Raw genomic sequence first — 12704 nt, 5'->3', positions numbered from 1 at the left:
AGGTGGAAGTGTGGACATGCAAAATGCACAAAAAGCTGGGATCTGAGTTTTTTTGAGGTTTTAGTGTGAACAAGAAAGGGTCTGAGATCACTTCAATGCTGAAGAGGACCAAAAAAAAAAAATTATATATATTATGGGGTTCTCTTTTGAGTCCACTATATTGAGAACACCAAAAGGACTGATGTCACTTTCGGCTTGTTCCCTTTCTGGTTCACTTTAAGTGAACTGGGTTTGGTTCTTTCAAAATTAACTAAATGTGAAAACACCACATGCCTCGTAAAGCTTTTACAAAAAAGGTTCAAAGGCTTAGTTATCTTCTAAACAGAAAAATGAAACAAACACAACACAGTGTGTTCTTTCAGTCCAATTGCTCTTAATCCAGATTTAAAGAGCATATTGCAGGTAAAAAAAAAAATCAAAATTAATATATAACCTTGTATGAAAATACCATATGAAAAGTTAATGCTGGATATAAAATGTTTTAAAACGACATAAGGGCACTAATTTAGTAGATAAAGTGAGCGTTTCTTGGACTGCTCGTAAAAACGGCTTTTTTTTCAACATCGTGTCATTTTACGTCACGACAGGAAGCCTCAGCTCAGTGCAGACTGCAGAGTAGGCTGGTATTAAGTAAGAGCTATCGTGAGTCAGTGTGGTTTCGGTAGTTTTTGTATTTTAATTTATCATCATCATGGTAAATTATTGTGTTTGTGGAGATAGCAGGCTCATAATTGTACGGCTGTGGTCCGTAATACGAGTAAGTATTTCCTAAGAGTCCGAAATGTCATTGCGATCCATTATTTTTCTGTTGTCTGAATCGGCCGCTCTCCCGCCCATTACATAACGCCTGCCACGCCCATTTTCAGACGCGGAAGTAAAATTCTCACAGAAACGTCTCCAGAAGTATATTTTAAGAAAATATAGTTCCTACATAATTTTTCTATACATTGACTCGTTGGGTCCTCTAACCTGCAATATGCCCTTTAAGCGTTTACTAAAATTTTGGCAGCTAGATTAAACAAATGTGTTTCAAATATTGTTCACCCCAACCAAGTCGACTTTGTCCCCAGAAGATTTTTTTTTATGCGTTTTTTTTAAGACGTTTTCTCATTGGGTTTACCCAACTTTATCATTATTATTGAGCAGTAAATTGCAGAACATTAATATATTGGTGAGATTTTTTTCCAGGCATCGTTCAAGCAGATACCCCTTTGGCTAGCATTTTGAGAGCAAAATGCCACTCAATCTTCTCTTTCTGCTCTGATTTTTTTTTTTAACCAGTGATAGCAATTCTTGGTTGGTCAGACTCACAGGAGTCTCTCAGTCCAAATGTATAGTTCAATATGGTATGATTGTAGCTAATAATACATTGCTTGTATTGATGCATTGAATTAGGGATCTTACGCATCCCTAATTCTGTCATCAAATACAGACTGAACAGAATGTCAAAACATCCACCACTGGCCAGATTATAAGAAAACGAAGTTCCTCGATAAAGCAAACCAGCTTCTTGCTAGTAAAGTTTTGAAGGATGCGAAGTTTAATCAAGGTAAAGATGATCGCAATAATGGACTGGAATCGTACAGTAAGCACACGAGCCGGTTATTATTGATGCGCAAACAAACCATGTATGTGCGCTCTCGACGCACATTGTATTTAAAGCTGCACTATGTAGTTTTTCCTGTTTGTAGCCATCTCTGTTCGAAATCTGCAATTGCAGTTATTCGCGGAATTATCTTTACATGAGTTGTGCCTCGGCACGGCACAGCATGGATGGATTAATGTTTTGAGGAGAATGTGCGGCTGTCAGTCAACGTGCCGGTGTAGATACGGTCATTCGGAATCACATTCTACTTTTTGGAAGTATGACCAACATAAGAATTTTCACAGGAAATGTAATCTGAACAAGTAAGTAACGTCCACTTTTGTTCTGACCAACTAAGGGGAAAAAAAGCATTGCAGTAAATCACGCTGATTAAATCTTAACGATCACTTATCATATCGTGACAAACCGTGCCAATTATACTTCGTTCTCAAATTGTTTATGTTAACATCAGCATTGTGTGACTATATTTAATGCCCTTCCAAATTTTTTCCTTGTTTTCGCATGGGCCCGGTTGCAGGCTCTTTTTTTCTGTAGCCACTCCAAAGCATTTTACAACGTGTGAATCTCCAGTTGTCATTGGTGATTGTCGTTTGAACCTTTCTGGACCCACCATCAAATTGATAAGTTTAACTATATCAAGTGCTGTGAGAAAAGGCTATAAATCTCCACCTCCAACATCCTCACACGCAAAATAGCCTAGTAGCCGAGACACCTTCTTGATGTGTACAGATATGACATAATGACCCAAAGACATGCTCGAATTTCCCGTGGAAATCCACCAGTACCACTGGAGTTAAAAACATTATTACAAGCTTACCGTTTAGAATTGAGCTAAGGCAAGCAGACAGTTTTGAACACTGGCTGGTTATGTACTTGCTCAATTTATTTTTGATCATTTTTAACCCAAAAAAGTTACAGACTGCAGCTTTAAGACACATTTCAGTACATTCATGTTGTTTCCACACACATTCAGGATAATATTTTTATCTGTCATGTGTATGTTGCTGTGTTTAGTAATTCTGAATGGATCTGTGTAGGCAGATAATCCAGTCAGGTCAAGGCGGTTGGTTTAGGATTTGTTTTTTATTTTTGGCATCATGTTCAGTATCGCAACTTGATGTCTATAATGTAAACAAGCTCTAAAAAGCTCTTACAAACAAACTTTGCTGTTGTACTGTACACATACTGTAAACTGAATTCTGAAACGTTTTGTTATCGATTTTTTTTCTATGTGTGCTTTGGTGTGCATAAATTTATGAATTATGGTGACATTTTATTTCAATTGGTTTTTAGGTGTCTCGGAGTTTCCAAGTGTCCTTTTTTGGAAAGACTTTCATAAACAGGGTGACCGTGAGACGCTGCAGTCGCGGGACTAAACAAAGTTCCGTTCCGATAACAACATTAAACAGGTTCTCTCCTCTCAGTGAAACACCCACTGGGAATCCTGTTGAAAGTGCCCTAGTTATTGGCGATTCTTTTAGACAGAATGTGAAAATAGACACCAGCTGAATTCTGAAAAGTTTTATGGAATTTTTTTTCATGTGTGCTTTGGTGTGCATAAATTTATGAATTATAGGGACATTTTATTTCAATTGGTTTTTAGGTGTTCTTTTGGAGTTTCCAAGTGTCCTTTTTTGGAAAGACTTGCATAAAAGAGTTTTGTGACAACCATCCTTTAATCTGATAGTTTACTTTTATATATAGAAATAGATATAGCAAATGATGAAAAAAATTTGTTAAGAGATAAATTATATATGCTTAACTTCAAGATAAGTATGCGATTAATCACACTTAAATATAACGATTTTGGTCAATTTCTGAGCAAAATTTTTTACATTTAATTACCTCAAAGAATTTCTGTATAACATAGTTCCCAAAGACATCAGTCATGAGTTGGTAAGCAGCCTGTAAGATCTCCCCAAACACCATTTGCCTCTCTGCAGGAGTTGCACGCTCCAACTTCTGCTGAATAAACCTGGACATTGAGAAAAAAGATTTTACATTAAGCACAAAGATATTGTGACAAAAAACAACGTAATTTTTTTTATTACAGTTGGTTTTTTGTGCTTTGTTTCAATACATGCATGATCAAAAAATAGTGTCAAAAGCTGTGTCAGTGTAAAATCGTCTCTGTTTGATCGATTGCTACTTGCTGCTGGTCTGCGTCTGTCAGCTCCGTATAGTTTTCTGTTTGAATCTCTATTTACTATCATTCCTTGCTGTTCTTATTTGCTAAATTTAACTTATTCATCAACATACATTCCAATATTGCCTATCACATTAATCTGACATCGCTAGCTTTTATCTAAAACATTATCGCTTGCACAACACGCTAATATCTCGCTAGCCTGTTTACACCTGCCATCCGTGGTTGCCGTCTTTTTTCTTTTTTTTTTCTCTCGCGCCTTTTACGAATCTATCTAGCTACTAAGGTAAGTAGAATCAGTCAACAAACATGGTGAGTAATGTCTTCTCCTGTTATTGTCACTTGCACTTTGTATCACATGTATAGTATAGCATAGCATTCTCTTTCAGCATTGAAGGATTTTCATGTGATAAATGCAGGGAGATAGTCAGGCTGACGGAGAAGATTTCAGAACTAGAGATACACATCCAAAGTTTAATCGAGGACAGTAAGAGTGCAAAGGCTTTAGATCAGGCATGAAAACGGGTCAGGGTTGAAAAGGGTGAGAAGGATATTCCCCCTGTACGGGGGTCCGGGGAAGCCATGCTCCCCCGGAAGAATATAGGAGAGGAAGAATTTTCTAAACTCGTTAAATCATCTTAATCAACAACATGTATGTTAGACCCTATACCGACTAAACTATTGAAAGAGATGCTTCCAGAGGTCATAGATCCTCTTCTTAAAGGTGGGGTATGTGATTCTCTTTTTTTGTCCATTTTTTCAAAATAACTTGAAATCCTATTCCTAACTCACTTACAGGCTCTGAGTTAGAAGCACTGAAATGAAAATTAAGCAATTTAATCATATGTGGAACAGGCAGGACTCTAAAAACTCCAGCCAATCATTTCCAAGACCACCTGGAATCATTGGATAGTAAGTTCGTCAATCAAACGGTCGTACCATACCCCCCTCCCCACAGCTCGCGTGACCCCCTTCGTGCGCATACTCAAAGCTCGTGACCCATGCGCATCTCGTCAGTAAAGCCGGTTCCATGATTAGTAGTAAATCGTCATTACGATCTCTCGGGAATCTGAGTTTTCGCTCGTGCATGATTGCGCGGCCATGTTCTTCGAATGGGTGGAGACAGAGCCAGCCTTGGAGGAAAGAAGGTAGGACTATTTGAATTGTGTATTTTCAAAATCTGCCGTCGTTTTCCAAATCACATACCCCACCTTTAATATCACTAATTCATCTTTGTCACTAGGATATGTACCGAAAACTTTTAAGCTGGCTATTATTAAACCTCTTATTAAAAAACGCAACTTCATCCTAGAGAATTAATCAATTACAGGCCGATCTCGAATCTACCTTTTCTGTCAAAATTAATAGAAAAGGCAGTATCCTCACAACTATGTTCCTTTTTCGAAAGAAATGATATCTGCGAGGACTTTCAGTTAGGGGTGTGCCGGTTTCAGAATTGGTGATGACGGTTATGACGTGAGTCAAATGTGACGGTTCATAACATAACCATCGTCATAACCATGGGGTCTTGCGCACCCAATGCGTCATTTTTGCCGCGCGCACCTTCGCGCTCGTGCGGAAGCGTAGAGTATAAACAAGGCTTTACTCCGTGTCAGCGCACGCTCGGATCGGTAAAGACAGCTCTCATCAGTCTCACAAATGATTTGCTCTTATCATCCGATCGTGGTTGTATCTCTCTATTAGTGTTACTCGATCTTAGTGTTGCATTTGATACCATTAACCACAACATTCTTTTAAATAGACTTGAAAATTACGTTGGCATTAGTGGAATTGCATTAGCATGGTTTAAATCATACTTATCTGACCGTTATCAGTTTGTAGCAGTAAATGAAGAGATGTCTTATCGATCAAAAGTTCAGTATGCTTTACCACAAGGCTCAGTACTAGGACCGTTGTTGTTCACTCTGTACATGCTACCCTTAGGAGATATCATTAGGAAGCATGGCCTTAGTTTTCACTGTTATGCGATGATACTCAGCTCTATATTTCTTCACGCCCTGACGAAACTTACCAAGTCACAAAATTAACGGAATGCATAGCTGATATAAAAAACTGGATGACTAGTAATTTCCTAAAACTTAATTCTGAAAAAACAGAGATTCTAATTATTGGACAAAAAACTTCCTCACATACTAATCTAGAATACAGTCTAACACTTGATGTCTGCTCTGTCAACTCTTCGTCATCGTTTAGGAGCCTGGGTGTGCTCTTAGATACCAATCTTTCATTTGAAAGTCACGTGTCTAGTATCTGTAAAACCACATTTTTCCATCTTAAAAATATATATCTAAATTACATCATATGCTCTCAATGACCAATACGGAACAGTTAGTTCATGCGTTCATTACATCAAGGCTAGATTATTGTAATGATCTTACGGGTGGTTGCCCTGCACGCTTAATAAACAAACTACAGCTAGTTCAAAACGCACCCGCTAGAGTTCTTACCAGACATACATACCAGGAATTATGACATATTAGCCTGGTTTTGTCAACACTGCATTGGCTCCCTATTAAACATTGTATACATTTTAAAATATTGCTGATTACTTACAAAGCACTAAATGGTTAGCTCCCCAGTACTTGAGCGAGCTCTTAACGCATTATAGTCCATCAGTCTATTGCAATCTCAAAATTCCGGCCAGTTGATAACACCTAGAATATCAAAATCGACTGCTGCCGGTAGATCCTTTTCCCATTTAGCACCAAAACTTTGGAACAGTCTTCCTAACATTGTCTGGGAAGCAGACACCTTTGACCTAGCATAGAAATAACATGACATCCATAATTCAATGTTAGGCTGCATAGATTAGGTCAGCTGGAACCAGGAACACTTCCCATAAATCCTGATGTACTTGGTACATCATAAGAAGGATGGTGTCTACGCTAATATATGTCTCTCTGTTTATCCCGAGGTTTACCGCAGTCCGCCGGATCCAGATCTGAGGAAGAACCAGCGCCTGGACACGACGACAACGCAGTCCTGAAGTGTCAACTAGTCTCTCTCCTGTGAAGGCCTCCTGCCTTTTACCTCTGTACAGATAAAATGTTGTCGGGATAATTCCGGTTCATGTGGCTACGCGGAAGCGATACAAAATTCTGTATTATAAACTTTTCAAGGCTTGTACCTGGGAACCTATAGTGCCTTTTTCAGTTGGTAAATATGATGATGATTTTACGTGGGCGGAGCTTAGGTGGAGGCAGAACGATCCCTCTGGCCGCTTCACTAACGCTAGTTTGCAAGTTTTGTTAGCTTGTTTTTTAACAATGACGGGAGAAAATCTGATTTTATCGTAATGTGCAAGGTGCACTCACTGTCCAGGGCCGCGATTGTTATTTGCAAAAGTTAATTTTAACGTACGGATCCAGATTGGCCGACCCATACACGCTCAGTCAATGGATGGACGATCTGACAGGATTAACATTACCTTGGTTGAGTGGCCTGCCTTCTACACCTACCTAATAGAGAAACCGAGCGTAAAGACAAACTAAGGGCATATAAATCTTTAGATGCCTATAACTATGTGATAAATGGTCTTGACTTCTGGCAACGTTACATTGCGTGGTCCTGCCCAGCGCCAAGGCCAGAAGACGACAATGTAAAGTGACATATTACAGTGCAATTTTAATGTGAATATTTTCTAGAAATTAAAATGTTTTTTATGTATTAAAATTATATTAACTATGTATTTGATTATTCTTTCTTACCAGGTTCTTCAAAAAGTCTATCACAATCAATCACAACAATGTATACAATCATAGATGATTCACAAATAATTACAATCATGTAGAAAACATTATGCGATAAAATTTCAAATTGGATCCTGTAAGTGATTATTGCACCCAGAAAAACAACAAGATGACTTTTAATAAAAAATAATAATAATTTAAGATCCTTATTATGTAGCCGAATCTGTGCTGGTTTGTATTGGCTGCCTCCAGTTTTCACTTTGTTTTGCCTCCAGCTAACACCGTGACGTAATTGTGACGTCGGCGGAAAAGGGGTCTATTCATGGTTTGCGTTCTCAAGCCACCAGGCACTGTTTTGTGCAAATGTGTGGCCGGATCGCTTTAAGGGTTTTCTGTTAGAATGGTGTCGTGTTAGCGGCCCCTAAGTTACTAACTAATGATCGTTGCGAATGAATAATCAATCAAAACTAACTTTAGCTAAACAATAACTTTATTCAAGACCTGCTGTAAAGCCAAAACAATCTCTGTTAATTAAATTTCCTATTATCACTAAAGCTGCTTTGAAACGGTCTATATTGTTAAAAGGGCTATATAAATAAAGGTGGCTATTAAAACAAATAATTTTAATCTGGTATTATGAGAAATGCTGACAATACATTTAACACACAGATATAGAAACAGATGTCAGACATGGTGATTTGTGCAAGACCAACATACACATGCACTAGTTAGTAATAGCATTTACTAGCACTAATGCATTTACTAAAACATTAGTGTAAAACAATTTTTTTTTTAAATAGGAGAAGTGGGAACCTGGATCCATGCTGGTCTTGTGAGAACTCCACCATGTGTCCAGGCAGGTCTCGCAGTTGCAGGTTGGGAAAGCGGTTATTCCGGAAGTCCTCAAGTAAGCGGCTGCGTCCTGAAGGCATGACATCTGAGCGGCTGTAGCGGGCTCGTGGCGGGGGAAAGAGCTGACTGCTAGAGCTGAAAAGACTGGAGGTACTGCCTGAGCTCCTGTATTTGGCTTCTGCTCCCGGAGCAGCAGAAATATAACGGCCGCTGCCATTGGGCAGACCACCTGTGAAGAGCAGGAGAGAGAGGAAAACAGGATTTTGAGTTTTCTTCACTCGTATATGTGGAGTGATTGTGTAGCTCACTCAAGTCGAATAAGTTCATGTGGCGACCTGGACGAGGCTGAGGGCCATGAGAGAGCGACACGAGGCCCATGGCGTGATTACTGAGAGCGCCACCTGCACAGATCTCGTATCTCTTACGGAAGCGCGGAAACATAAAAGGAGGAACGACGACAGACGAGAGAGGCCAGGCCTGGATTTATGTTGTGTTGTTTATGTTTTATTATGTTATTAAATTGTTTTACTTTCATTTTGTATTTGATTTATTTTGTTATTAAATTGTATAAATGTTCGCCAGTTCCCGCCTCCTCCTCCCTGTAACATCTAACCTCGTTACAGTTCACAATTAAAAAAATGTAGACATGAACATCTAATTACATCTTTGGTTGTTCATACACCAAACTTAAAGTGCCCCATTATGGATTTTTGAAAATGACCTTTTCAGGTAGTGTGTAACATAGTTCTAAGTGAATGAAAACATCCTGCAAAGTTTTACATCTGTAAGTGCACCGTATATAAAGTTATTCTCTTTCAAAAGTAAGAGTCGACTCTGAGTCAATGAAATGAATCGTTTTTCAAACGAGTCATGAGACGTTTAGTTGTAACGTCAAGACGAAACATTAGCATATTGCACGCAAAGACACCAGGGAAAACTTTAACCTCAAACCGGCAGCTGATTCCTGTGGATGCTGGATAGCATCATGTTGAGAAGATGCTGTCCTTTACAATGTGAAGGTAAAGCCAGTTTTATTATCACTGCCCAAGGTCAAGCATGTGAGGAACCAGTGGTTAAAATTCATCTTTACCACAATACCACAGCAGTATAACAGTATAGTTCAACGCAGGATTCACAAACTGCTTGCCCTTGAAAGATGGTGTTCAAAATACTTCGTTTTGAGTTTTATATTGTGTCGGTCTCCTGCTAACTGGTTAAATCACATTATTATTGTCTAACTGAAATACTTCTGCTAATCAGTTGTGGGCAACTACTACCTTAAACCTATTAATGCAGATTGTCTGTTGTTCTCACTACTTTGAGGAAAGATTAAGCATGGAGCAAGATTTGTCTTACCAACGTTTGTTACATCAGTCATTCATGCTAGAGCTCGTCTAATGTATGCACTGTTATTGATACAGTTTCCACATGTTCACCGCAATAAATTAGAAAAATACTCAGTAAATAAATACAAGTAAAATAATCAGTTTGTTGATGGACATGCATTTGTTAATGCTGATGGTGAGGAATTACAGTTGCAACATCTCAATGTACCTCAAACTAAGTGGCGCATCACTGAGAAACGTCCTGCTCTAGTTGTCCTTGCAATGGAGGTTCGGGTTGTATGACTAGTTCTTTCATTGTTTCATAATCGGACTCGCGCTCGGATTGATATGGTAAAATCGACGTCATTGTTCGTTACTGTGTTTATATTACGGTGTATGAAGCCCAGGACAGCTGACATTGTTATGGCAATGGGCATTTTTTTTCCGACACGCGGTAAACCAATCACAACAGACTGAGCCATCTGGCTAATCAGAGCAGAGTAGCTCACGGAGAGGAGGGATTTAGAGAGATTGATTCATCTGATGAGTCGTTTAAGAACAACTGAAAATGTAGTGATGTCCAAATGTATATTATGAGAAAATTAAACAGTTTTTTTACCTTTGATGCATGAAAACCTGTTGTAGGAGACTCCAAACCAACATTAGGAAACTTTAAAATAGCATAATAGGGGCACTTTAAAGAATGGGGTGTAATAAAGTGCAAATCAAACCATACTAAGCTCAGAGACCTGTCAGAGGGCTGAGAGCATTTTTTCAAAGCTTTTTAAATGGACCAGGGGCCATTTGAGTTTGGTTGGTCTGCTTGGTGTCGAAAGTGTTTTGCAATCCAATCCAACCAAACCTGGAAACAAACCCTAATTTGGATCAATCGGTTGAACCAAGAGATCATACCCAGATGGAGGCTGGATGAGGACCCATGGGAGGTGGGCAGAGAGGGTGGAGGTGTCAGAGGTGAGTGGCCAGGAGTTAGTCCAATGGGGCTGGGGGAGGAGGAGTATCCTAGGCTGTTGTAGAAAGACTGGCCAATGGGAGTCAGGCTGCTACCACCACCACGCTTATACAGGTCAGAGCTGGCCAAAAGGGAGTCGCGACGGGTTGCGCTGCTGCTAGAGGAACTTGACACTGCAGGAGTACAAGAGTGGGAAGGACAAAGAAGAGAACAAGACAAGCATGTGACATGACAGCACCATTGCAGCAAGCTAGCTTAGAATATGGAAGAGCTTTCATTCAGCAGATGTAAACATAGATATTACACTGTTCTTGTGATAATTTCTCCCGACAAAGTCACTGTTGTCAAATGTAAGTATTACATTAATCTGGCATTACATTACTTGTCCATCCACAACCCTTTTATCCTGAATCCGATATAAATTATACCCACCTATTATCGCACATCTTTCTAGAAAACAAAACAACACAAAACATTTTCTTAGTATGTACGGAAGAGAATGCGGAAGTGAAGTGGAACTTCATCAAAACAGGGGTGTCAAACTTATTTTCAGCTTGGGCCACATCACCTTATGTGTCAGGGTTTCCGTTGTCCGGTAATTACCGGACATTGGCCGGGGAAAAAATAAAATGTCCGACAAAATTAAATCTCTCCGGTCAAATTGTCCAATTAAAATTGCCTAATAATCCCGCCCCCTAACACAATCTGAATTTGGGAATAAGCCTAAAATGTATAAAGCAAAAATACACCGACCGTTGGCTATGTTATAAATATAAAGGAACAGGCTCTATTGTTTGAAAGTTATGAAACAACATCGCATGCTGCATTTCAAATAAAGCGCAGGCTAAAACGGCTGTAATATAGACCTAAACAGCGAAAGATTGAGTGAGACGTTTCAAATATGGCCAGGCCCAGGCAGACTAGCCTTAAAAGCTTTTTTCAGAGGCCAGACGATGGTGAACCAGGAACATCTCATTATAGCCTATAGATCAGTGGTTCTAATCCGCGCACTCGTAGGCCTACAGTTTATTTTTCTCTCATCAAAACTGAATAGCCTATGTGTTCATCAGTGCATGGCTACAATCTATATCAAGCAGGGACACCTTTGTGTGCATTTTATTTTGTGATTTCACCGGAATGAATAGAGAGTCTCCGCAACGGCGATAGATTGAAACGCGCGTCTGAGTGAAGATTGCGCAACTCGCGCACCGCGTTGTCCATGCAACTGATAGCAGCGGACACGAGCGCTCAGCTTGATTTAAACACAACTGATTTTAGCTCTAGATCTCTTATTTAATAGCGAACTAAATGAATGATCTGCTAGTTAACTGGAGATGTTTTATTTATTTGTATAAGGTACATCCGTACCTCAATGTTTCAAAAAGTGAATGTGTGTAAAACGTGTGTGTGACGCCAATCGGACGTTCATGTTTTTTTTCCGTCTATTTGAAAGTTAAGCTAATAATAACATATTGCATTCTATGCGGCCTTATTATTTCATTTTTTAAGTTACATAGACTGCCTCCAGTTTTCCTCAACTTGACTAATTAAGAGGCAATATTTGACCGGCATATCACCAAAATGTCCGTAAAACGAAACCTCTGCCGGTCACTTTGACCGGCACCATTTTTTTCTAGCGGAAACTCTGTTACGTGTACCCTCAAATAGACCTTAACATCTACTTAACATCTTCTAGAGTTTACTGGGCCACATGCATCCAAAGAATTTCACTAATGTATATATTTTGCAACAACAGCACCAAAGCATTTAATTCTGGTTATTTTGGGAGGATTTATTTATCAAACATACATTCATTTTGTGCTACAGATCATTTTATTAGTTATTTACTGCAGGTCTTGCTAAAATTGCACTTGTATTTTTTTTTTAAATAGTTTAAATTTCATATTTTTAACCAACTAGATTGTGAAATTTGATAATGCTATTTTTATATATGTGCTAGTAAATGTATTTTGTGATTTACTTATTTGAATTAACTTTTTTAATGATCATGCTAGTTGATAAGATATAGTAGGCTATGTGAGCAAACATGTTTCAGAGCCTGTTTGATTTTACAAAACGTAAATTCGTTTACTTC

The 12704-nt window shown here is 38.9% G+C and overlaps 1 protein-coding gene across 6 annotated transcripts in view; it reads right to left on the bottom strand.

The window, feature by feature from the left end:
* pum2 (pumilio RNA-binding family member 2) overlaps window positions 1–12704 on the bottom strand; it is a 102478-nt gene that overhangs the window by 28590 nt on the left and 61184 nt on the right. For all 6 annotated transcript variants that reach the window (XM_077219987.1, XM_077219988.1, XM_077219989.1 and 3 more), the window contains 3 exons: window positions 10552–10782; window positions 8276–8543; window positions 3452–3581 (listed from right to left, as the gene is read on the bottom strand). In XM_077219987.1, the coding sequence (XP_077076102.1) occupies window positions 3452–3581; window positions 8276–8543; window positions 10552–10782 (629 nt within the window). The remainder of the gene's footprint in view (window positions 1–3451; window positions 3582–8275; window positions 8544–10551; window positions 10783–12704) is intronic.

This window comes from Siphateles boraxobius, unplaced genomic scaffold, assembly GCF_051911475.1.
Source record: "Siphateles boraxobius isolate OS27281-9 unplaced genomic scaffold, OSU_SipBor_1 8, whole genome shotgun sequence".
Classification (NCBI taxonomy): Eukaryota; Metazoa; Chordata; class Actinopteri; order Cypriniformes; family Leuciscidae; genus Siphateles; species Siphateles boraxobius.
This window is presented reverse-complemented; position numbering and strand designations above follow the sequence as displayed.